Source organism: Rutilus rutilus (assembly GCF_951802725.1).
Source record: "Rutilus rutilus genome assembly, chromosome: 1".
Taxonomy (NCBI): Eukaryota; Metazoa; Chordata; class Actinopteri; order Cypriniformes; family Leuciscidae; genus Rutilus; species Rutilus rutilus.
Window position 1 is genome coordinate 1,993,750 of NC_140209.1, and position 27,251 is coordinate 2,021,000.

At 40.4% G+C, this 27,251-nt stretch overlaps 3 protein-coding genes across 7 annotated transcripts in view; all 3 read left to right on the forward strand.

The window, feature by feature from the left end:
* Nucleotides 1–27,251, forward strand: part of LOC311301611 (uncharacterized protein) — a 113,214-nt gene that overhangs the window by 28,202 nt on the left and 57,761 nt on the right. Inside the window, exons 4-6 of one of the 5 annotated variants that reach the window (XM_084426866.1) lie at nucleotides 12,653–12,772; nucleotides 12,993–13,052; nucleotides 13,198–13,225. In XM_084426866.1, coding sequence (XP_084282992.1) covers nucleotides 12,653–12,772; nucleotides 12,993–13,052; nucleotides 13,198–13,225 — 208 coding nt within the window. Of the gene's footprint in view, nucleotides 1–12,652; nucleotides 12,773–12,992; nucleotides 13,053–13,197; nucleotides 13,766–27,251 lie in introns of those variants that run through there. The other 4 variants (XM_084426864.1, XM_084426865.1, XM_084426867.1 and 1 more) reach the window with 4 other exon arrangements.
* Nucleotides 1,260–6,262, forward strand: LOC311301572 (uncharacterized protein). Its single transcript, XM_084426820.1, has 2 exons — nucleotides 1,260–3,365; nucleotides 3,709–6,262. The coding sequence occupies exon 1, from the start codon at nucleotides 1,739–1,741 to the stop codon at nucleotides 3,179–3,181; it is 1,443 nt and encodes a 480-aa protein (XP_084282946.1). The 5' UTR covers nucleotides 1,260–1,738; the 3' UTR covers nucleotides 3,182–3,365; nucleotides 3,709–6,262.
* On the forward strand, nucleotides 6,379–12,622 carry LOC311301697 (uncharacterized protein). Its single transcript, XM_084426970.1, has 2 exons — nucleotides 6,379–6,856; nucleotides 8,885–12,622. The coding sequence occupies exon 2, from the start codon at nucleotides 11,220–11,222 to the stop codon at nucleotides 12,039–12,041; it is 822 nt and encodes a 273-aa protein (XP_084283096.1). The 5' UTR covers nucleotides 6,379–6,856; nucleotides 8,885–11,219; the 3' UTR covers nucleotides 12,042–12,622.

Consider the following 27,251-nt stretch of genomic DNA (forward strand, 5'->3'; position numbering starts at 1 on the left):
GGGCCAGAGCAAATTACAGTCCTTGACATCGTACTTGCAAGTTCACACACCTCTTTAATATTAATTTTGGTGATCTCCGACTGGCGGAGTCGAACATCATTAGTGCCGACATGAATAATGATCTTAGAGAATTTACGATTAGCATTAGCCAGCACTTTTAAATTTGCTTTGATGTCAGGCGCTCTGGCTCCCGGCAAACATGTGACTATGGTGGTTGGTGTCTCTATTTTCACGTAGAATAGAGGTAATAGAATAGAATAGAATCGCCAATAACTAGGGCACAATCATTCTCAGTGCGTGTTTCACTGAGCGGGACAAATCGATTTGTTATGGTAATCGGAACGGAAGAGTGGTTTTTAGATCCGCGACTAGAGCGATTCCTCACTGTCACCCATTTGCCCGGCTGCACGGGCTCTACTTCAGCCGGAACCGCGCCATGTAAAGTGTTCACTATACTATGCGCATCCAAAACATCTAAAGCACTAGCACTCTTACTATCCTCAATTAAAGTTTGGATGCGTGTTTCTAATTCTGAAATCTTCTCTGTCAACCTAACTGTCTCCTTACATTTATCACATATAAATCCTATATTGTCGACAGAGAAGGCTATACTAAACATGTGACATGAAGTGCAGGTGACAATAACAGGACAAGACATTACTCACCATGTTTGTTGACTGATTCTTACTCACCTGAGCTTTTTATGAACTCAAAGGCGCGGACGCGCGAGAGAAAAAATAAATAAATAAAGATAGCTGAGCGCACGCAGGGTCAGCAGGGTCAGGTTATGGAGCAAGAGGTTCAGTCCCTCTTAGCAAAGGAGGCCATAGAGCAAGTTCCTCTTCAGGAAAGGGAAGCCGGGTTCTACAGTCGGTATTTTATAGTTCCCAAAAAGGATGGGGGGTTACGACCTATAATAGATCTAAGGGTATTGAACCGGTCTCTGAGGAGATACAGGTTCAAAATGTTGACTATACCTCTTATATCGATGACTGGCTCATTTTGGCACAGTCGGTAGAGATGGCGGTTGAACATCGAGATCTTGTTCTGAACCATCTAAGGTGCTTAGGTTTAAGACTCAATGCCAAGAAAAGTTCCTTAATTCCTCTACAGAGAACCACTTTCCTGGGGGTAGTGTGGGATTCTATCACGATGCGGGCACAGTTGTCTCCTGCTCGGGTAGATACTATCTTGAACACAGTAACGAATCTCAAGCTAGGCCAGGCCATCACTGTCAAACACTTTCAGAGGGTGTTGGGCCTTATGGCAGCAGCGTCCAACGTGATTCCTTTTGGCTTGCTGTACATGAGGGCCCTGCAGTGGTGGCTCAGGACCAGAGGGTTTTCCCCAAGGGGCAACCCTTTTCGCACGATCAAAGTAACGCGCAGATGCCTTCGTTCTTTGGTCATGTGGAAGAAACCAGGGTTCCTGTCCCTAGGTCCTGTGTTGGGGGCACCGTGTCAGAGAAAGATTCTAACCACGGATGCCTCCCTCACAGGCTGGGGTGCGATTATGGCAGGCCGCTACACCAGGGGTACTTGGAAGGACCATCATCTTTCTTGGCACATCAATTGCTTCGAGATGATGGCAGTGTGTCTGGCCCTCAGACATTTCCTTCCGGATCTCAGAGGCCATCATGTTCTAGTGCGAACAGACAATATGTCGGTGGTGTCATATATAAATCGACAGGGGGCCTGAGATCGCGCCCTCTGTGCAGACTGGCGCATCAGGTCCTTCTATGGGCCCAGGGGAAACTTCTTTCACTCAGGGCAATGTTTATCCCTGGGGACAGCAATGTGGGGGCAGACATCCTGTCGAGGCAGGGGCTGAGGCCCGGGGAATGGAGACTCCACCCCGAGGTGGTGGAGTTGATATGGAGGGAATTTGGTCAGGCGGAAGTGGACCTGTTCGCCTCTCAAGAGAACACCCACTGTCCTCTCTGGTACTCGCTCACGCTTCCAGCTCCTCTCGGACTGGATGCCATGGTGCAGACGTGGCCGAGGCTTCGTCTGTACGCATTTCCCCCGGTTGCTCTGCTCCCAGGGGTTCTAGAGAGAGTCCGGCGGTATGGGATCAGCCTGCTCCTAGTACCCCCGTACTGGTCGGCCCGAGTGTGGTTTTCGGACATTATGGTTCTCCTAGCAGGTCCTCCGTGGCAAATTCCGATCAGGAGAGACCTTCTGTCTCAGGCCGAGGGCACAATTTTCCACCCTCGACCAGAGCTATGGAAGCTGTGGGTTTGGCCCCTGAGGGGGACCAACTCTTAAATGTTGGTCTCTCAACCGAGGTTGTCGGGACCATTTTAAACTCTAGAGCCCCCTCCACGAGGAAACTGTATGCGTTAAAATGGAATGTATTCACTTTATGGTGCAGAGAACATCAAGTGGACCCAGTTAACTGCCCGGTGGCTTCAGTGCTGGAGTTCCTTCAGAGTCGTTTCTCGGACGGGCTCTCCCCGTCCACGCTTAAGGTCTATGTGGCGGCCTTAGCTGCCTTCCACACGCCTTTAGGGGTGGGCACTTTGGGGAGACACCCACTTATAGTACGTTTCCTTCATGGAGTTAGGAGGATGAGGCCTGTCATCCAGTCTAGGGTCCCCACGTGGGACCTGACAGTGGATCTTGAGGGGTTATCTGTGGCACCCTTTGAACCTTTGGATGAGGTGACTGAGAAATTTATGTCTGCTAAAGTAGCGTTCCTGCTCGCCATCACGTCCCTAAAAAGAGTAGGGGACCTGCAGGCTCTATCTGTCGCTCCTTCCTGCCTCGAGTTCGCTCCCGGCAGAGTAAAGACTATTCTCCACCCTAGACCTGGCTATGTGCCTAAGGTGCCGTCTAATGTGGCACGGTCCATAATTCTCCAGGCCTTTCATCCTCCACCGCATGTGTCGGATGAGCAAGCTAAATTACATCTACTATGCCCGATCCGGGCCCTGGAAATCTATGTGCAAAGAACTTCGGGCTGGAGGAAATCGGATCAACTACTTGTGTGCTTTGGGTCCCCAAGGAAAGGGTCACCTGCTTCAAAACAAACTATTAGCAGATGGATAGTGGAAACAATTTCTTCAGCTTACGAGGTGAGTGGTTTGCCTTCACCTCTAGCGTTAAAAGCCCACTCCACTAGAGGGGTGGCTTCCTCTAAAAGCTCTGCTAGCAGGAGTTTCCCTCCAAGAGGTCTGTGATGCTGCAGGCTGGGCTTCCCCTCACACTTTTATAAAACACTACAGTTTGGATCTGCCCTCTACACCGGGTTCACGGGTTCTCTCGTTTTGAGTATGCTAGATTGCTTCATACCAGGGCGTATTCTCTCAGTGTGGCGCAGTGGGCATTTGGTTCCCCAATGTGTCGATTCTCGACGCAGCGCGAGTTCCCTCAAAAGGGAACGTCTCGGGTTACGACTGTAACCCTCGTTCCCTGAGAAGGGAACGAGACGCTGCGTCCCTCGGCCACACTTTTCGCGCTCCTGAGAATGACTTGCTTCGACCAATTGAAAGCTAGCGCTGTTATGTTCCGGTGTCCTTTTTATAGCTTCCGCTTCACCGTCACATGCGACGTCACGGGTGACGTCATCACGTAACACCAATCAAGATTGGACTAGTTCCATACAGGCTTCAGACGCGTCACGCTGAAGGCGTTCCCTAATGTGTCGATTCTCGACGCAGCGTCTCGTTCCCTTCTCAGGGAACGAGGGTTACAGTCGTAACCCGAGACGTTTATACTACCGATATTACATTTCATTTTGTCCAAGGAGCTGTTTTCTTTTATTTGCTTCTAAGAAGATTCAAGTAGCCTATAGCTCCATCATTGCTCAAAGTAAAAAAAAAAAAAAATCATATTTATGATGTTAGTTTTAATAAAAAAAAAAAAAATGATTCAAGGAAATTTCAAGGAAACGTATCTATAAGCTAACTCTGGTCTCTCACCAAGACACCTGCCCTGTTCTTCACTATCTCCTCACACCACAACTCAATTTGTCTCCTCTGACCGTTGTTCTGTCTAACATTATTCCTGACCTGTCCCTGCTTTCTTGGCTGCCTAGCAGGCTCATAATTGTATAGCTGTGCTCCATCATATGAGTATGAACAATTTCCTCAGCGTCCGAAACGTCTTGCGATCCATTATTTCTTATACTGTTGATTGAATCGACCGCTCTCCCTCGTGCTACGTCATGCCCGCCACACCCATTTTCAGATGCGGAAGTAAAATTTTCTCACAAAAACGACTCCAGAAGCCACTGTGGCGCATTTAGAAGTTTTTTTTTTTTAAAGAAAATCTAGTTCCTACATTATTTTTCTATACATTGACTCATTGGGTCTTCTAACCTGCAATATGCCCTTTAAGCAAAGGCTTTACAACGGCTGTTTTAAGAGACTTGGGAAATACGCCGCTCAGTAGAGAAGTATTAATTATTAAAAGCACATCAGTTGCTATTAGATGAAACACAAATTTAAAAAAACTAGTGGGTAAAATGTCAAACTCAGATATAGAGGAACTTAGACTTTGTACAGTCTTTTCAAGAGTGTCAAGGTCAACAGGACTGAAATTTGAAAAAGTGCTGAACTCCTCTCTCAAACTAGTTGGTGATTCAGAGTGAGAGATGCCATGCGAGGTATATAATAAAATGTCTTGTGTTTTCTACTTTGCTCTTAAAAAAATAAACAAATTCATTGCACTTGTCAACTGAGCGTAGTTCAGGAGCCAGATGAGGGGAGGGATTTGTTAACTTCTTAATAGTGGAGAATAGCGCACGGGTGTTATTTGCTTTACTGTTGATGATAGTGGAGAAATAAGATTGTCTTGCTCTACAAATTACAGAATTGTATTCGTAAAGTGTCCCTTTATGGATCAAATAGTCTGAATTAAGTTTGGATTTACGCCATTTCCTTTCTGTTCTCCTACATTCTTTCTTTTGCAGTTTAACTGACGGGTCATTCATCCATGGAGCTTTCTGTTTGCCAGTGGATTTTTTCAGTTTTAAAGGAGCAATGTCATCCATTATATTTCTCATTCTTAAGTTAAAATCTTTCAGCAAATTATCAGCAGTCTTTGGGAATGGGCTTTTAGACTCAAAGAGTGCTTGCTCAAAACGAACACAAGTTTTGTCATTTATAGCTCTCTTTCTGATCATAATGGAGTTATTCTGACGATAGGGGGACAAGCAGACTTTAATAAAGATACAACAGTGATCAGATAAAGCTAAATCCACAACAGATGTAGAGGCAGTTACACCCTTTGTGATGACAAGATCGAGTGTATGGCCCTGAAAGTGAGTGGGGCCCTGTATGTGTTGTGTCAGATTGAAGGCATCGATCAGCGCCAGAAAATCTCTTGCATGAGGGTTTTCAGGATTATCTACATGGATGTTAAAATCACCTGATTTAACAATACTGTCAAAGTGAACACAGATTTCAGAGAGCAATTCACAAAAATCTTCAAGGAAGACTGCAACTGGTAAAATAGGAGGTCTATATACAGTTAGCAGCAGGATTTTTGGACAACTTTTAAGAACAGCACAAAGATATTCAAAAGAAGCATAGTCACCATAGGATGACTGTTGACATTGAAAAGAAGCTTTAAATTATTTAGCTATTCCTCCCCCACGTCTATTTTCACAGTTGACACTCATAAAGTTGTAATCGGGGGGAGAAGATTCAATTAAGGTAGTATTATAGTTTACTGAGTCAAGCCAGGTTTCAGTTAAAAGTAAAAAGTCAAGTTTATATGTGGAGATAAGATTGTTAATTAAAAAATATTTTTTTATGAGTGACCTGGGGTCTCATTTATAAAACTGTGCGTAGGAACCTTACTAAAAGTGTACGTGCGCCCGAAAGCCAAAAATGGCGTACGCAAAAAAATATTCGGATTTATAAAACCGTTCGTACGCCAGAACCTGCGCAGAATTCACTTTATAAATCCCAGTCAGCGGAAGATTGTGCGCACATGCGTCTCCTCCCCGAAATAACCATATATGGAGCTTACAACGCCTAGTTTTACTATGCAGATCCTCATCTGCATATCATTTGCATATGATTATTCATCCACGTGATAACGTTTAACGGTACAAGACACATTACATTAATAAAAATCAAGTAGTTGCCTATCCTTGCCTTGTTTTTGAATACATAAATCAAATAGTGTCAAATACATTTCAGAGAAAGTTTTTCTCAATCTTTTCCACTGGCCGAATTGTATTTTTAATTGATATTTTTAATGGAAACAGATAGGCCTTGGGCATTATTTGCACGAAACTATTTTCTCAGACAGTCTGGTATTTTCATGATAAGCAGTTATCTCTGTGGTTAAACATTAAAGCACAGCACGCCACAGGAAAAGTGTTCAAAAACATCGCATCCACAGCAAATATTTCTATTGACTGAATTTGAATATAAAAATGTTGTAACTTCTCAGTAATGATTTCATGTTTAAGTGCTTAACTCCATTAATTTGAATGGCATATTTAATCTAAATGTTTATATCAGAAGTAAAACATAGTTTAAATCAATATTTTATTTATTTAAACTGTTATTTGCGTCAGTTTCACTAAACGGCCAAACGCGCTCGCCGGCGCGGACATTTAAGAAGGGATGGATACTTGCTTCAAGTGGCAGGCTTGGTGCTTTATTAATAATCTTCCTGATCAGTTTCATCATTTTAGCATCCCGGATAGCTTAGAAAAACTTGATATTGCAACAGAAACTTTTAACTCTCTCTTTTCCAGCACTTTAGACACAGTTGCTCCTTTGCGCTTAAAGAAGATTAAAAAAAATAATCCAACGCCGTGGTACAACGAGCACACTCAGGCCCTTAAGAGAGCAGCCAGAAAAATGGAGCGCAACTGGAAGAAAACAAAATTAGAGGTATTTCGCATTTCATGGAAAGAGAGCTCGATTGCTTACAGAGAGGCTTTAAAAGCTGCTAGATCTGCTTATTTTTCAAACCTATTAGAAGAAAATAAACATAATCCTAGGTATTTATTTGAAACAGTGGCTAAACTAACGAAAAAGAAAGCTTCAAACACAGAAGGTTCCAAGCAGCACAGCAGTAATGACTTTATGAACTTCTTCACTTATAAGATTGATAATATCAGGGATAAAATTATAACTATGCAACCGTCTACTACAGTATCGCATCAGGCAGTGCATTGTAGTCTCCCTGAGGAAAAATTTGATTCATTCATTGCTATAGGAGAGGAAGAATTTACTAAACTCGTTAAATCATCTAAATCTACAACATGTATGTTAGACCCTATACCGACTAAGCTACTGAAAGAGATGCTTCCAGAGGTCATAGATCCTCTTCTTAATATCATTAATTCCTCTTTGTCTCTAGGATACGTACCAAAAAACTTTAAGCTGGCTATGATTAAACCGCTTGTTAAAAAAATGCAACTTGATCCTTCAGAATTAGTCAATTACAGGCCGATCTCGAATCTACCCTTTCTGTCAAAGATACTAGAAAAGGCAGTATCTTCACAACTATGTTCCTTTCTAGAAAGAAATGATATCTGCGAGGATTTTCAGTCCGGATTTAGACCATACCATAGTACTGAGACTGCTCTCGTTAGAGTAACAAATGATTTGCTCTTATCATCCGATCATGGTTGTGTCTCTCTATTAGTGTTACTCGATCTTAGTGCTGCGTTTGACACCATTGACCACGACATTCTTTTAAATAGACTAGAAAACTATGTTGGCATTAGTGGAATTGCACTAGCATGGTTTAAATCATACTTATCTGACCGTTATCAGTTTGTAGCAGTAAATGAAGAGATGTCTTATCAATCACAAGTTCAGTATGGCGTACCACAGGGCTCAGTACTAGGACCGCTGCTGTTCACTCTGTACATGCTGCCATTAGGAGATATCATTAGGAAACATGGAATTAGCTTCCACTGTTATGCCGACGATACTCAGCTCTATATTTCTTCAAAACCTAACGAAACTTACCAATTCACTAAATTAACAGAATGCATAGCTGATATAAAAAACTGGATGACTCGTAATTTCCTACTTCTAAATTCTGAAAAAACAGAGATTCTAATTATTGGACAAAAAACTTCCTCACGTAATAACCTAGAATACTGTCTAACACTTGATGGCTGCTCTGTTAAGTCTTCGTCGTCGGTTAGGAACCTGGGTGTGCTCTTTGATACCAATCTTTCATTTGAAAGTCACGTGTCTAGTATCTGTAAAACCGCATTTTTCCATCTTAAAAATATATCTAAATTACGTCATATGCTCTCATTGACAAATGCGGAACAATTAGTCCATGCGTTCATGACCTCAAGGCTAGATTTTTGTAATGCTCTACTGGGTGGTTGCCCTGCACGCTTAATAAACAAACTGCAGCTGGTCCAAAACGCAGCAGCTCGAGTTCTTACCAGAACCAGGAAGTATGACCATATTAGCCCGGTTCTGTCAAAACTGCACTGGCTCCCTATTAAACATCGCATCAATTTTAAAATATTGCTGATTACTTACAAAGCACTAAATGGTTTAGCTCCGCGGTACTTGAGCGAGCTCTTAACGCATTATACTCCTTCACGTCTATTGCGATCTCAAAATTCCGGCCAGTTGATAATACCTAGAATATCTAAATCGACTGCTGGCGGTAGATCCTTTTCCTATTTAGCACCAAAACTTTGGAACAGCCTTCCTACCATTGTCCGGGAAGCAGACACACTCTGTCAGTTCAAATCTAGATTAAAGACACATCTCTTTGACATAGCGTTCACATAATACATTATAGACTTCTATAATTCAATATTAGGCTGCATAGATTAGGTCAGCTGGAACCGGGAACACTTCCCATAAATCCTGATGTACTTGTTACATCATGAGAAGAATGGCATCTACGCTAATTTTAGTGTCTTTGTTTATCCCAAGGTTTTCCCGCAGCCTGCCGGATCCAGGCCGTTTCCAGATCTGATGAAGGACCTTCGCCTGGACCCGATGTCAATGCAGTGCTGAAGGGCCAACTAGTCTCTCCCTATGGAGGATCCCTTTCCCACTCTACAGATAACGCGTCGTCGGGAAAACTCAATTTGCGTATCTACCCCGAATTGATAAAATAAAATAAAATTCTGAATCAAAACTATAAGGAAACACCAGTAATTTGTTTAGGTTTGGTTTGTAGGGAATTCCAAACCTGCACACATATATTCAAACGCACATAACTATAGAACCCGTTCTTAATGCGCATCTGAACGCCATCAGCGTTTCTCACAGGTTCGCTAAAGTCTGTGTAGAGAGAATGGTGTCGTCTTGGCGGCCCTAATTTAAAAACAAATGATCGTTGCGACGGAAGCGAATCAATCAAAACTAACTTTAGCTGGAAAATAACTTTATTAAAGAACCGCTATAAAGCCAAAACAATCTTACGTTAAATTATACATTTATCTCTGTAAAGCTGCTTTGAGACAATCTACATTGTTAAAAGCGCTATATAAATGAAGATGACTTGACTTGACTTGACTTGTGAGTGAAATTATATTTTGTATTATCTTTCTGTATATGTTTAATTTTCTTTAGATTTTCTGTCTAAAAGTGACCAAAAAGACACTTAACTCCAGCTCACCATCGGTGTCGCCAATTCCCTTTGTCTCCAGAATGTGCGTACGCACGGCTCAAAGTTTGCTTAAAGGTGCGCACATTCTCCCGTCAAGTTTGTTTTTTATAGATCACAACCTTTGCGTGGGAACTGGCGTACGTACGTTTCCAGCCCCGTTTTGTGCGTACGCACGCTTTATAAATGAGACCCCTGATATTTAGCAGAGCAAGTTTTACTGTAAGAAAAATGTTTTTTTTTTTTTTTTTTTCACAGGGACAGGTGGTTTCTTAGGAATAGAAAGTAGATTAGATGGGTTAAGTCTGCGAGCCAGGGTGCATTTAGGTCTATTCCACTTTGCTGTTGTGGAACTAATTTGCACAGTGATAGGAGCCTGTAAGGAAATGATAGGAGTATGCAGGTATGCCGGGGTCATGTATAGATCTATGCAGGAGGACAGTTTAGCAAGACCCTCATAATTACTATGCTGGGTAGAGTGAGGGCAGACTGAAGGAGGGCCAGGCTGAACATTATGTCAGTCAATACCAAAGGCTATATAGTTCAATAAGTTGGAGGTGAGCAGCTTGCCCCCCCCCCCCCCCCCCCCCCATTTAGGTGAGATCTGTCAGCATTAAAAAGGTCATGCCTAGTCCAAAAGGAGTCAAAATTAGGAATAAAATTAAAGCCAGCAGCCAAACAGAAGTGGCATAGCCATTGATGCAGTCCATAGAGACGACTAAAATATTCAGAGCCCATAGAAGGAGAGGGGGAAAGGACCAGATAGAATGCAGCGCTTTCCCAAGGATTCAATTTGAAAACATAGTTCCTCAAGGTCTGAATGCAGTCTGGCTGATTGCCTGTCCATTATCTCATTAATCCCGGTATGTACAATGACTATTTTAACAGATGTATGTGAGTAAAAATGTTTAGGCAAAAGCTTGATGAAATCACCAATATTACCATTAGACAAACAATAGGGGATACAAGCTGGAAGTTGAATTCCCTTGATTCACCAAGAGTTACCAAGCAGAAGGACTTGTGGTAATGAGGTGTCGTTATACATATAGGTAGAGAGATTCTGGTGAATTATATGTGTGGCAGAAGACTGAGACTCCCGAAAGCCAGGGGGCGTTGCTGGCTCAGCGCCAGCAGTTGTCGCAAGGTCAGAGAGTCGAGAAAAGGACCCCGAATGTATGATGTCATCACTCAACGCGGAGGAGCCTGGCCTAGCATCTGTTGCAGGTGGAAACACCGGTGGAGCACAGCCGATGTCGCCACTAACTTCAGAGTAAGAGAGGCAGTGATGGCGCTTTTCACATCTTTCTGTAAGCATGTTATTTCACAGTCAAAGGAACTGTAGAGGAGCACTGTACCTGTCCTGTTAGTGAACCTTACCTGATTCTTGATGCTACCACTGTAGAACCACCAGAGGTGGCGGCGTCTGCTGCAGAACCTTTGGAGGTGTCAGTGATAACTGTTTATGAATCCTTGTCCTGCCCTGTTACGGACCCAGAGACTGTTCAAGTCATGTCTGCCGACCCAGAGAAGGTTTGCGTCACGTCTGCCCAACTAGAACCGGCACTTCACGCCAGTCAAGCCGAGCCCGCAATTCACGCCAGTCCAGCCGAGCCCGCACTTCACGCCAGTCCAGCCGCGCCTGAAACTTAAAGCGTCATGCCTGCCGAGCCTGAGACTGAAAGCATCATGCCCGCCAAGCAGGAGTCTGTGAGCGTCATGCCCGCTGAGCCAGAGCCAAAGCCCTCTTCGCCGCTGGTCCCGTCCAGCCCAGAGTTTCACAAGATGCTGGTCCCGTCCAGCCCAGAGTTTCACAAGATTCTGGTCCTGTCCAGCCCAGAGTGTCCGGACAAGATGGTCACTGCCGAGCCAGAGCTTCACGTCAGTCCTGCCGCCGCCGAGCCAGTGTCTCCGGACAAGATGGCCGCCGACACGCCTGAACCTGAGCCCTCAGCAGAGATGGCCGCCGAAACGCCTGAACCTGAGCCCTCAGCAGAGACGGCCACTGCCACGGTGTCCGTTCCTGTTCCTGAGCCATTGTCGGTTTCTGAGCATGTGCCTGTTCCTGTTTCTGAGCATGTGTCTGTTTCTGAGCATGTGTCTGTCTCTGAACATGTGTCTGTTCCTGAGCATGTGTCTGTTCCTGTGCCATGGCCGCCTGAACGGTCATCTCCTCCCTGGCCTCCTGAAGGGTCGTCTCCTCCCTGGTCGCCTGCACAGCCTGCTCCACCTGCTCCGCCCTGGTCGCCTGCACAGCCCGCTCCGCCCTGGCCTTCCATTCTGCCGCAGTCTCCAGGTCCTCTTCTGCTCCACGACCTGGTCCTCCATCCCGCCCCCGGATCCGGATCCGCCTCCGCGCCACCTCCCACCTGGACAGTTTTGGAGTGTCTGGAAGCCGCTCTTTGGGGGGGGGGCTATGTAACGATCACCAGCTGGAGTGCCCTCGAGAGCCACCAGAGGGCGCTCCACAATAGACTATGATCACTTCCTCACAAACTACATTTCCCATACTCACTGCCGGGACTCATCAGCACTCATCATCTCATTCACCTGTGACTCATACACCTGCAGCTCATTCACACACACCCATATAAACCTCTTTCATTCTTCAGTTCTCTGCGTAGTATTGCATTGCCCCGGCTTTCAATTCCAAGCGTTTATCTCTGTGTTTGCTGATCTGATTACTGACCTAGGACTGTGTACCCTGACTTCTGCCTGTGACCTCGTTTTGCTCTGTGTCCTCTCCATTGATCTGTTTGCTGTTGATATACCCTGCCTGTTGACCATTCTAATAAAAGCTGCAAATGGATCCCTCAGCGTCTGCGACATCATTACAGAATTAAAGCCTAGTATGACCCATGTAGGAGGTCGGGTTTAGGAATTATAAGGCTTATGTCCTTCATTCAAGCTGAAGGTTTATTTGCAGAAGCTCAACTGTGTTTCACTCTCATATAAACCAGGAATAAATTATACAGTAACACAGTTATACAGTAATACAGTACAGTCTCTTCTCAACTACTGCCACTGTAAACTGTGATGATGCAAACTGCAGGTCATGATCAATATGAACATATGATGTTAATGTCCTACAGGTGATGCGTCTGAACATTCATCTTCTGCAGCTCCAGTCGCTTCACCAACACTGATTCCAGTCAGAAGCTCAAACTCTGAGAAGACATCAAGCCGAACTACAGCAGCAGCTCCTACACAAGGTTCATGATCACATGATCACTGTATAAATAGATTTATTTTTGGTCAATGGCGATAGTCATTCTCCTCCTGACAGCTTGAGAGTGAAGTAAGAAGATAATAGATGACAGACTCGTGCACATATTCATCATTTCTGTGATGTGAAGCTCCAGTTTATGTGATGATGATGTTGTGTATATGTGGCATTATGTGTTGAACTGAACTAACAGACGTGATCCACAGATCCAGCTGATCCAGCATCAGAAACTGAAGTCAGTGTGACTGCTGGATCATTATACAGAGGTACGACACGTTCATTTATACTGACAGCTTTATAACATTAAACTATCAGTCAGTCTGTAAATGCTTCATCAATAACTGTTGATAGTTGAATACCCTTGACTTCAGTCATGTACAGTTTCTCTTCTTCCTCTCATGTTTCCTGCAGTGATTGTGATTATTGTTGAGATCGCAGTTTTGCTGCTCCTACTGTGATTCTTCTTCAGATCATCTGTGCAAACTCAATGCTTTTATTTTGCAGGGAGGAAGGACTCGAAGCACCCAGAGGAAATAGAGATGCCGACAATATTAGAATAAAATACTGATGAGTTTAGAGCCAATCTGCAGCAATATTTACAATAGCAGAAACTTACAGAGGATTGTTCATTGTTTTATTTTCTTCTTCTCAGAAAACAGAGAAAAAACTCTGAGCACTTATAGTGACATAATCAAGTTTAGATTAAAATGTTTTTTACATATAAAAAGCCAGATTTATTTTCATTATTGCCTACAGTGTTGAAAGTCATTCTCTTGCGCTTCATATGTAAACTGCTTTAAATATAATATTAATACAGTAATGTACAGACTCAGACTGTATAATCTCTCTCTGTTCTGTGTGATGGAGCTGATTTGAGGATTCTTGGATCTTGTCTGTTCATTCCTGTTTTTAGCATCTTTTTTCATTTTGAATGATTGCTATAATTTTCTTAATAAACCTCTGCAGTTGTGTTTAATAAGTCTCCTTTCCTGAGATGTTTGTTCCCCTTCATGAGCTCGTAATGTACCTTTTTCGATAGTGGATAGTGGATAACTTTTAAGTAACAAAACAATTTTATCACTAATAATGTAATGATTGTATTTGTAGAATTTAACGGCATGCAGGAAACTGCTAAAATAAGAAAGAGAAACTAACAGTAATGCTCTCGTGTGCTAAAGAATATCCTTGTGTTCAGAGTAGATGTGTGTTGAGCCAGTGCGGTTCACAATATGCACTTCTCAGACATGTTTCACACACATGTAAAGACACTTAACTGTGGTATAGTGTCAATAAATATCAACTCTAGCGTGATTTACACACTCAGATTATCAGGAGTGTGACAGCGCCAACATGTGTATTACATGGTTCATGATACTTTAACATATACACATGTAGCGCCCTCTCCCTTAGATTTAAGCGGGATGGGGTCCTGGGTTAGTTTATTATTCAATCTCTCTAAGTAGCCTCTGAATATTATTAAATTTATTTCAATAAACCCATATCTCAATATTGGTGTGCTTATGAACATATTAAAATTACCACAAAGTCTTGTAAAGTGAAATAGAAACTTGAAGTACTTTTAAATAAAATAGTGAAATTCGAATAGCAATTGAAAATAAAATAAAAGTCAAGACCACAGACACACACACTGTCAAGAGTTCAGGTGAGAAAACAGACAAAACTTTCAGAGATTAATTTTGACTCTGACTTCATACATACTGTCATTGTGAAATAGTTCTGATCTAAGCCATTCAATTCCTAAAAGTGACTTCCGACATGGGCCATAATGGGCTAAAATAGACTGTTGTTTGTGAAACACAGTGCAGGCTAGAAAATGAGGACAGTTTTACTCCTGTAGATCATTCTCATTAAATCCTCTATTCTCTTAAGCTGCTAATTACCTGTCCGCTTGCAGTAATTATGAGACTGCAGTCAGTTTTGCAGAAACAAAGGAGATAATGATCAGGGATGGGAACTGTAAATATGTATATATTTTGGGTTCCATTAATGATTATTTTAGTTCAGTTTAATTTTAAGAAAGGAATATTTGGCAAAATTCCATTGCCAGATGATGAGAATGTTTATAATAAATAGATTTCTCTTTACAGCGAGGCGTCTGTGGGCTGTGCTCTAAGTGTGACATTACATGATTTCCGTAGTGTTTTCATAGCTGTGATCTCACTGTTGAGGTCTGGAAACATGTTACTGCTGAGTGTGAGAACTCACAGTCTGACCACAATAGAGCCGTGATCATCTCTGAACCCAGTTGATGAATTTAAAGACGGCCCTTCTGCTGGTTCTGGCATCGGTCCAGAGAGTTGGCGATCTGTCTTATCTGCTCTTTCAGTGGACGCATCGTGCCTCGAGTTTGGGCCTAATCTCCAGACATCCTACCACCTGCCCTCTAGACCCCATCCCCTCACACCTTCTACAAGCCATCTCTCCCACACTTCTACCAGCACTCACACACATCATCAACTCATCCCTCCATACTGGCATTTCCCCTACAGCATTCAAGCAGGCTCGGGTAACTCCACTGCTGAAAAAAAACACACATTAAACAGAGAGTATAGAGAGAGAGAGAGAGAGAGAGAGTGTAGAGAGAGAGAGAGAGAGAGAGAGAGAGAGAGAGAGAGAGAGAGAGAGAGAGAGAGAGAGTATGGAGGACACACTTTGAAAATCTGAACAAAACAACTGAAACAAATCCTGCTCGAAATGAATTGAAAACCAAATTAGAAATCCTGAAAGAAAAAATGAAAGACAATCAGAACCCCCTAGATTTCCCAATCACTGTAGATGAGCTTACAGAGAGACTGCATGCTTTAAAACCCAACAAGGCATTGATGGAATATTAAACGAAATGATCAAATACACCAACAACAAATTCAAAACCGCAATAATCAAATTATTCAACATAGTTTTGCGTGTAGGATATTTCCCCGACACCTGGAACCAAGGCCTGATTACACCGATCTTTAAACAAGGAGACAAATATGAGCCAAACAACTATAGAGGCATATGTGTCAATAGCAACCTGGGGAAAATATTCTGTTCGATTATTAATGTAAGATTGCAAACCTTTCTCAAAGCCCACACAATTCTGGACAAAAGTCAAATTGGTTTTCTGCCCAAACACAGAACATTTGACCACATCTACGCCCTCCACACCATCATCGATAAACATGTTTACCAGAATAAATCCAAAGTCTTTGCATGCTTTATTGACTTTGAGAGAGAGAGAGAGAGTGTAGAGAGAGAGAGAGAAACAAAACATCAAGATAACAACTTTTTTTCTCTCAAGGAGAGCTACACTTTAGTCTAACTGGAAAGTAAGGCTTTAACAAAGAAATGGTCCCTTAAACTATTGGCTTCAATGACCCCTATATGTCCCTATAAGACCTTTCTCAAACACAAAACCAGTCCCGATTTCATTTCTGGAAGCCGGGATAATGAGCAAGCACTGTTATTGCATTCAGATATCAAATACAGACATTAGAGAATACATGAAAAGAACATTTCAGGAATCACACTGGTAACTTCTATAACAAAGTAAAATCTCCAGAGAAGTCATTCAACTCATTTGATATTTAGAAGTAAAAATATTGATTAATACTTTGATTATAATCACTCATTACATATACATTGAAGCAGCAGTGGATTCCAATCCAGCCCATTCAATCTCTTCTTTAGAGACGCTCATGTAGTGTGTGCAAATACTTTTTGATTTAACAAGCTGGAGCTGATGTTAATAATTACTTTAGAATACTTTAAAAACTGTTTTATAATTCAGGAGTCATGGGACTTCAGTAGCAAATACATTTGTATCACTAATAATGTAATGATTTTATTTCTAGATTTTAATGGCGTCCAGAAAATGAAGAAGGGAGACTAACAGCAGAAATACTCTCATGTGCAAAATATATCCTTCAGAGATAATATCCATCGTTCAGAGCAGGTGTGTCTTCTCAGACATGTGTCACACACACGTTACACAACACTTCACTGTGGGATTGTGTAACTATACAGTAACTCTAGCAGGGTTCAGATGTTCAGATGAGAGGAAGTTACACAACCACAGGAGGGGCTGATGAAATCTCTAACTAGATACAACAAACTGTGTTGGTGCTTCGAAGCTTTTGACACAGTGCTCAACTTCACCATTTGGTGGTCAGTAATAATTCCTACACCAACTGTGTCATTCAAATGTAGCATATTTGTCATTAGCAAGAAGGCAGGCCAAATTTCAGTGCATTGCACAATACAAGGACAATAAAGACTTTCTGTTCATCATTTTTACTCACCTTCTAAATACAATGTTTAATAATGTTTTAAATTGTCCAGTAATTTCAGCAACTGGACTCGTTTCCATCCTTTCTGGCCTCTTCTGCACTTGAAGTCATTGCTTTCATCTGATTCAGCGACTGTCGATCTGCATTTCTGTTTGCTTTACTCTGCTTACATTTTGAACCCTTAGCAATAATAAAAGAGTTTTCCATTTGGGTAGGGGTGACCCCGAATAGTCGAAGATTCGATGCTTCGATTGGAGGAGCCTGATTCGACTACCGATCTCATGGTCGAATCTTCGCAGAGGTGTTATGAAACGAGGATCATGCCACTTTGGCTATATGAGGGTGCTCAATGTCTGATTTCTAGAACTACCGGTTTTCTGTCAATACGTTAATATTCAGCCTATTATGATAATGCTGTATATAAAAATGTGCAAATGTATTTTTTAACGTGCGTGAATAAATCCAAACACCCCGTGACAGATTTAAGTTTCACTTTCAACCCGTGACCGACAGAGGATCGTCTTGGCGGCAAGTATTTAAATCTTTAACAATGTCTGGGATAAGAAAATCTAAAGTGTGGATGTACATCATCAGAAAGGATATTCTCCAAGGCTGGATTTAGCATCAGGAAAACCATGATTGCACTTCTGCCGGCACAACGTTAACAAGTTGGTTTTCCACAGGACATTCTAAAATGCTTAACGTGAAAAAAGCTTTTAAAACGCTTAAAATGCACTTTAACGTGGCTTAATGTATGTACACAGTACACACTTTATTAAGAAACCATATGTGCAGATAAGCAGATGAACCCAGAATATGAACGAAATGCGTTCCAATCGTTTTCATATTTTAGGACATTAAGTCGTTAAACGTTTTTCACGTTAAGTGTTTTAGAATGTATTTTATCCGCGCGCACAATTTGATAAAACTTTTCAGCCGGTTCTAATTTGATTTTTGGATGCTGTGAACATGTTTAGCTAAAGACTGCCACTCCAGTTTAGCATTTATTGTTGTTTCTGCAGTTAAAAAGACAAAGTTGAACATTCTGGCTACTATCGTTATTTGAATAATTTCTTTATTTTAATTTTATTTATTGATCTGTCAGGGTTATCTAATCTAACTATTTGTGGCTTGTGTTTTGAATATATGTTCCCCTGCACTTTAGGCATTTTGCACACATTTGCTCATCTTGTGACTTGATTCTGATTTATTTCGTTTTGTATTTTTATTTATTAGAAAGGTATATTCTGTTCTAATTTAATTTAGTAAATTAATTGTTTATCTTTTCGGTGCATCGATGTTGTGCTGTACTTAGAGCCTGCTCGCACAGCCAGTAATTTAGCCGATTTAATTTGATTTGCATGTGAAATGTAAATCCTGTCTGCAGTGTGGCCTTTCTGGAGTTATTTGTGTTATTTATTAGTTTTATTGATCCAAAATGTTTTTATACATTTTCTTCTATATCTTTGTGTGATTTTCTGTACATCGCGGCTTTGAAATGTTAAAGCCCCGCCCCCAGCCCCACCCCCACACACATGATTCGACTACTGGTCGACTAAAGGCAAGACTTCGGGGACACCCCTACATTTGGGCTGTAGTTGTACAGTCAAGATTGTTTTTCCTTGATTTAATGTGCTTGTGTGGAGATTTGCTGTACGATAATTGTTTATTTCACAGCACTTCATAAATGGGAGTATGCAAAGATATATATTGTCAAGCAGAGGCATGAAAAATAACCACTTATAAGCATTGATTCATTCATTCACATATTTAATCAGTTAAAAAAATAACTGCACAATGGTGGATTCTTTCACTATTGCATGAATATGTGCAGTGTGATTTACAAGCGCAAACTATTTAACTAGTCATAGTAATGGTGGAGGAAATGGTTTAATGGAAACAATTACATGGTTTCAGATATTTTTTTAAAAACAGTACAATCATTATAGTAAATATAAACTGGTTTAGTTGGTTCTTTGTAATATAATCAGTAAAGAATCATTATAAAGGCCATGTTCAACAGAATATTGAGTAGTAATCTTATCCAATATTAAGAAAGTTAATATTTTTCCCATTGTTTCTATTTATTATTTGTATTAGTAAAACTGGCAACCACAATTAGCCGGAGCTTTTTCTTTCCTTCTATTTTTACCACGGTTTATTTGCAGTAAAATCACAGTCCTGTTAATCTGCAAAAAGAAAAAACGTGGTGTCTGCATAAAAGCCATTATCAAAGTTACTTTAAAGGGTTTTTTAAGGAATAACCACAATCCTTAAGGTTAAACCATGCCAGCGAACGCTACGAAGGGGACGTTCGGGACGGGGGACGAGCTTTGTTTGCTGGGATGACTGGTTACGGTTTTTATTGACACAAATTTCACTATTACAATTCAATTCTTGTGATTTGAATCCGATCTTGATTCAATATCAATTCATTTCGATAAATATTAGGGACAGGTACAGAAAAACAATATCTCACCTGCTGTAAATATACAGAAAGCCCTGTCATTATTACAGAAAGCCCTGTATGATTATATGACAATATGATTTAAATGGTGATGAGTGTACTGATTTGATGCATTTTAAAAAGATGGATGATAGATATTCTTCAATCTTTCTGACAAAGAACAAAAGGTAATGTGAATTACAGTATGTACAATGTTTTTTATTTATGTATTAATTGTAGTGCACAGTGTTTATTATAAGGGGGTAGAATCCGCAGCTCACTACTCGCTACTCACTACTCATGAGTACTTTTAAATAAGCTACTTTTTTACTCTTACTCAATGGTACTTTTACTTGAGTATGTTTTTTTCAGTACTCGTTCCACCACTGCAGATCGCACACCCCTAACTGTATCACGCCAAAATGACGGCCGAAGCGCCACCTAGTGGCCGTTTCCAAAAAAGCATCAAAGTTTCGCCTCTTGTTCTTCTATACTCTTTGGTTTTACATGCATTTTGTGTTTCACATAGGCTGTGTGTGAATAGGCTATGACCTTCAGATGCTCCTGTCAGTCACAGTCATGATCACTGAGGCTTCACCAAGATCCTGAATGAGTTTTCTATCTGAGAGTGTGCGCTCACCAGGTTTGCGTTTCTGAATCCCCCTTTTCTTCATACTGAGAGGACGAGGAACCCACACACACACACACATACATATATATATATATATATATATATATATATATATATATATATATATATATATATATATATATATATATATATTACTGAGGGTCACTGTGGTTCTCCTGAACAGAAGAGCAGAAGACTGAAAGAGTCTCAGAGGTCTGCTGTTGTGTTTGTTCAAATTTAGGTAATGTGGATACTGTTTTTGGAGTCTTAATGTGAAAAATACATTTGAAAAAGTGATGAGTGATATAAAAAATGTTTGAAAACGCTTTAAGTGTTTTCTAATACAATCTGTGAGTGCATATAGTTATGTTTAAATGTTTGAAAGATTATATTTGTTCTGTTGTGAAGTGTGTGCCATGCGCTGCTAGCTTTGCTAGCTCTGTACACAGACTCTAGTGTGTTAATCAAGCACATGGTGACTAGCATGTATGTGTTGCCTATATCCAGATAATTGAAACAGACATTTTGGTCATTAGAAACTGTTTATTTGAATGAGTTACTGATGATTGTTTTGGCTTTGTTTTTGCAAGGCCGGGTTTTGTTCTTGTGTTTTATTTTTCTCTTTTGTGAGCGTCTGAAAAATTGCTGCTGTGATCCTGAATCCTGTCCTGGCTGTGGACTCTTATCCCGGGTTTGGACTGGCGAGCCATCCCATCGTTTCGTACCTGGAAACAGAGTTGTGAGAAAAGGAGTTTTCTGATTGGGCAGGACAGAACTGCATACATTGTGTTTTTCAAGTTTTCCAGGATTTCCCTGAAGACAAAATTAAGTCTTAAGACTGGAGCAGCATCTGGGTTGAGCTGTATGTGGGGCAGTCCTGGTACACATCCTACACCAGTAAACACATCTTGGTATTCACTCAGAATGTCAGTTTGGTCTTTGTTCTCTGCTTTGTACACTCTTTTAATCAGTCCAAGTTTTGAGCTGCTTCTCTTCCTAGGATTGCTAGGGAATCCTCTTCTACAATGTGGAGTTCTAGGTCAAACTCATTGTCTTTGTCACCACATTTAAGCCTTACTTTACCCTTTGTCTCCATCGTGTGGCCAGAATATGTAACTAATGAGCAGTTTGACTTCTTTTCTCTTCATGGACTGAACTGCGTTAATTTTTGAACAACTTTCCTACTAAAGTTGTAACTTTCCTGATTTTTTGTAATTTGAAAACAAGACATTGAACTTGAAATTGAGAAACTGAGGTTGAATTTCGGAAAATTTTTACTCTGTGTTTATCATTTATTCAAAATACTGAGTGTTACTGTTATATGTTTGTTTTTATTTAGTTTTTCTTTAATTCTTTCAATTTTAAAAGATACAATTCATGCAAAAGAACAAACAAATAGAAAAACACACTTACCTTTTCATTAATTAGCTGCATTTCAGTGGTCTGAGTGGTTAATTGGTTTTATTATTTTCTTACGATCGTCTTTGCTAATTTTTGCTTCAGTGAGTCGATCCAAATCTTCTGATTCTGGTCCATAGTTTTGCTTTTATAGCGAGCTAGTAACTGAGACGAGCGCTACCCGCCGTGTGCTACATTTATCATCTACTTACACTTCAGATCTGATGAACCACTGACAACTCCTAAACAACTGGTGTGGAAATAATGCAATACTTCTTTTAGAAATGATAAACTGATCATTAATAAAGTATGAAAATACAATTATTAAACACTATAGATATGCTTATTAAATCAAGAACAAAGCATTTATATCTGTAATTATAAACTGCTTATTAATGTCTATTAATGCTTTATAAATGATGAATTAACTATTTACTAATGCTCAGCTAATGATTAATAGCATGCAGTTATTATAAAGTGTTTCCTGTGTTTCTTAATAATTACTAATAATAATAATAATTCGTTACATTTATATAGCGCTTTTTCTGAAACCTCAAAGCGCTTTACATAGATGGGGGGATCTCCTCAACCACCACCAATGTGCAGCATCCACTTGGATGATGCGACGGCAGCCATATTGCGCCAGAACGCCCACCACACACCAGCTTACTGGTGGAGAGGAGACAGTGATGAAGCCAATCAGTATGGGGATGATTAGGAGGCCATGATGGACAGAGGCCAAGGGGCAAATTTGGCCAGGATGCCGGGGTTACACCTCTACTCTTTTTCGAAGGACATCCTGGGATTTTTAATGACCACAGAGAATTCAGGACCTCGGTTTAACCCTCTGGGGACCATAAACGCGCCCGCGCGTTTTGCTCGTTTTTTTTTTTTTTAGCAATGAAAATAAACACTAAATGCTCTGTTAATTTTGATCTTTCATTTTCGTGTAATACATCAATGGATCCTGTTCAGTTTCTATTTTTGTTCTGTATACTCACAATAAAAATAAAGTGTTTTGCTTTTTGACAAATAAAGAAAAATTAACACGATGCGATTTCTGCCTTCTCTCTGTCAGTAAACTCCCATTTGAAACGCGTTTGAAAATGATCTATAACTCCGCGAAAATTCAGTCAAACAGGCAAACAGACCCACGGGCATAAAGCTTGAGATCGCATCTTTTAAATGAAGTAATTTATATAAAAAACAAATATTCTTAGTTTCTGTAATCTGTATAAAAAGAGAGCGACTCCAGTCGAGCTCATTACGAGCCATTCAAAAGTAATTTGACCACTCCCCGGAGAGCGCGTGCTATTCAAACGCAAATTCTGAGTACCATTTCACTCCTGTGAAACGCCCCCACATCAGCTGTAAACAAAGCGCGTCGCGATCGAGTGAGGCATAATATAGCCTACCTTATGGAGAAAAGATTCCTCAGAACAGTGCTGATATGAGGAGCAATATCTCCTGATATGAGGAGCAGATCCCGCTGAGGAGTGAGGTAGGCTGTTTTCTTTTCTCAAGTGTGGAATAACGTTATGGAATAACGTTAGTGTAGGCCTATGCAAACCGCAAAAAGATGAATCGCATTTCTATAATATGACTCGCGTTTCTGTGAGATGAATGAAGGGTACATATTTGTAAAGACTGTTTAGCCTAAATATGAATCGCGCGTCTGTGTGTGAAAGAATAAACTGCTTTGCTATAGCCTACTCAGGGCTCGAAATTAACTTTTTTACTTGGTAGCACTGGTGCTCCCAACTTCAAAAAGTTAGGAGCACCAGCAAAAATTTAGGAGCACCCACCAAAAATTAAGGAGCACCACAACTACAAATTATATATTAACAAATTTTATTTCATCCTGTGGCCAAGATTTGAAATTTGGTCTTCTGGCTCTATATCATCTCACCCCGATGATATTGGCACATGATTTGTCATTTGACATAAATTTAGTGAAGGCAAGCTCTTCTTTGGCGATGGTGTATGCGGTGTTATATTCATAGACAGTATGGTTATATTTGACGTATCATGCCGATTAAAAGCCTTAATAATTGAACCTGATTTGTTTGCCACACACCTGTCCCTGCATTTTTTGCTTGGCACTTGGCACTCTATTGCTATTAATATGCTGTATTAATCTTTGTTAATCTTAGTTAATAAAAATACAGCTGTTCATTGTTCATTAATGTTACTTCACAGTGCATTAACTATGTAAAAAAAAAAAAAAAAAATCAATAATGTATAGGCTATTAGTAGCCCAAATGTTGCAATTAACATTAACAATGGTTAACAAATTAACAAAGTGCAGTTTTTTTTTAATAGTACAACTGTGTTAACTAGAATTTAATAAGTGGAACATTATTGTAAAGTGGTACCGATTTGTTATACACCGATTCAGACGTCTCGTGAGTGTGTTGGACAGATCAGTTCATTCCATTCATTAAAGTGAATCGGTTCAAATGAGTCATTAGTTCGCGAATCGGAGTGTCATTAGTGGAAGTGTAGCATACGGCAAGCGTTGTGTGATTATCCCGGTAGTTTATTTTTTAGCACAATTCACACTCCACGGTAATTTAGGAGAAAAAAAAATCTCCGAATGCTCCACGTGAAACTTCGGTCTTCCGCCCTTTTTCTATCGTGTCAAATGATTTTGATTAATATGCGCGAGGGAGAGAGAGCAAGACAGCGCTCGTGTTGTTTGAAGACGTGAGAGTGCGCGCGCGCGCGGCCGGGGCTTTCTCTCGTCAAGCGCAGCAGTCACTCACGCACCGATCAAAGGCTTTGGCGGCCGCCAAAAAAAATCAATGCAGGAAAAACCCCGGGATTGGTTATATAACGTTGGATAGAATGACGGTCCGGCCATCGCGTATCAGCGCACATAAGGTACACACTGTGAAGTAATTTGCAAACGTTTTTTAGAGAAATGAAAACAGGTCGCACCACAACCATTATTTGCACTCGCACAAATGCTCCCAAATATATTTTTAGGTCGCACAGACTAAATTTCAGGAGCATATGCGACCAAAATGGTCGCAATTTCGAGCCTTGAGCCTACTGAGATGAGTAAAAATCGACTGAAATATGTTGAAATAAAATGTATTTGTATAAGCAACGTATTAAACTGCAAATTAGCATTTATATGCCCTAATATTTCATAAAAACAACGTTACAGTCAGTCACTTGTTGACTAGATTTGGGTACAGTTTTTAGGCTACTGTAGAATATACTGCCACATCAAATAAGCTTTTGTTTAGCAATTTCTGCTCATATCTAACGTTATATATATATATATATATACATATTATTTTTGTCAAAAATAAAGTCATAGACTAAGATGTTAGATGTTCCAATGTTGGCTATATTCAAACTAATGAATACATATGATAAAATGTTGGCCTATAATCTTTTTTCTTTTTCTTTTTTACAAAGAAAGAGTACACTTGAAATATTGTTGAAATTGTAATTATTGTTGTAATTGTAACATTTTTAATAAAATAACAAAACATATTTACAAGAGAGATGTAAGCGAAATCTTAAATGGTCAATATTATTATGCAGAGTCATTATGCAGAGTGGGTGGGACACTGTAATCTCAGGTGTAAACTACTCCTCCCCCTCGCATATTGGCTTTCCAAGCAAAACCTGTTTTACACCATTTAAATCAATGTATTTTTTTTTGTGAACGATAAAGCAAGACTATTTTCACATCATTTTGAAGCTAGAACTCAAAGGGACAACATCCATTAGTCAAAAGTCTTGTGGACACATATTTAATATGTGTTTTGTGGTCTTAATTCAGCAACTTTCATTTAAATTTTTTCCAATAACCACGCATAAACATTATTCTCTTAAAAATACAAACATCTACATACACGTTGCTCGCATATTATGGTAGCCCTGTTTGTGCTATATAGAGTGAATTTACACCTTTGCCATTAACATGTTAAAATAAATAACTGAAAAAAGCACAAATGTCAAGGCATGTCAGAACATCTCAAGGGCCCCAAAAACACCTTGGTCCCCAGAGGGTTAACGTCTCATCCGAAGGACGGTGCTCTTTTGGCAGTATAGTGTCCCCGTCACTATACTGGGGCATTAGGACCCACACAGACCACAGTGACCTCTTCCAGCAGCAACCTGGTTTTCCCAGGAGGTCTCCCATCCAGGTACTAACCAGGCTCAGCCCTGCTTAGCTTCAGTGGGCAACCAGTCTTGGGCTACAGGGTGATATGGCTGCTGGCAAAACCTATTCATCATTAAAAGACAAAGAAAATTGTGTATCAATTTCTTATGTGGTTTTGTTTTCCTTTATTCTCTCTTTGTAGTGTGTGACGGGGGGCTTTTATTTAGTTTTTAATATTATATTTCCGAATATTACTGATTGATTGTTTGTATAGATATATATTTTTCTCGAGGCTTTGTGACTGAGAATCAACATAAGACTGAGGGCGGCTGTATCTCGAAGCATCACTGTAGTCTAGCAGTTAGGACTCCGCCTTATTATTAGATTATGAATCAACAAAACTTCCAAGAACTCAATTAATTATTTATTTATTTATGCATGTGTACATGCGAGTATATGTTAATGTATCACAACCCATCTAACAAATATTGAGGATTTGTTCTGCATGATATTAGCATTGACCAGCAGGTGTCGCTGTGTGCATTCCTAACCTGGAGAAATCAACCACTTTTACACACATCAGGCTGGAAAGCTTTAAAGCTTCATGAAGCTTCATCTCACCATCACTACCTTCAGGTTCACTCAGCTCAACAGTTATACGCTATATTAGCAATAATGATTATTTTGGGAGACATGGATGAGCTTTGATTGGTGGTTCCCATCATGCACTGCAACATTAGGCTTTATGTTTATTTCAGCAGTGATGGTCGGTTGGTCAGATGAGAGGAAGTTAATAACCACAGGAGGAGCTGATGATGTTTAAAGGAGGAGCTGTAACTATATATAATGAAGAGGAAGACTGGCAGAAACAGAAAATGGCTGATAAGTGTGATCTGTGTCTGCTGGGACTGATCATTCTCTCTTCACTTCTCACAGGTAAAGAAATCTGTATTTTCTCTAAAGACATTTAGTGGAATTAGTCTGGAAAGAGTTCATTTGAACATGCTCAGTTTATTCTTGCACACATTCACGTTGTGATCTCAGAGTTGTGTATTGATACACACAGATCATACTGTATTATTCCTGATACTGGACATAGTGTCACTCAAACATCTGATGATGAAGAATTATCTTCATATTAAGAGTGTGTCAGTGATTTGAACAGCTCTCTGATAAAGACTAATAGTTTATTCTGGAGAGTGTGTTGTTTGCTTTAAGTCAGGAAAAATACTATGATTTAAAACTTCTGCTTTTTATGCTGGTGTGTTTTATGTTTCATTTATTAATATATATCATAATGATCACTGAGATATACTGTGTTTCAGGAACCAGTGGAGTGACTTATGATGAAGTGTTCATCAGTTCTGGTGAAAATGTGCGTCTGTCCTGTAATAAAGCTCTTTCTGACTGCAACTCGACTACATGGGTCTACTCTAACAGACATTCAGGGAGAGTTGAACTGATTACTGGAGGGATAAAGAATAAAGACACAGAGAGACATGAGAGACTGAGTCTGGAGTCTGACTGCTCTCTGAACATCAAGAACGTCACAGGAGAAGATTATGGATTATACAGATG

What these genes read in the sequence shown, in the direction of transcription:
- LOC311301572 (XM_084426820.1), top strand. Translation starts at nt 1,739, where the DNA reads ATGGGCCCAGGGGAAACTTCTTTCACTCAGGGCAATGTTTATCCCTGG.
- LOC311301697 (XM_084426970.1), top strand. Translation starts at nt 11,220, where the DNA reads ATGCCTGCCGAGCCTGAGACTGAAAGCATCATGCCCGCCAAGCAGGAG.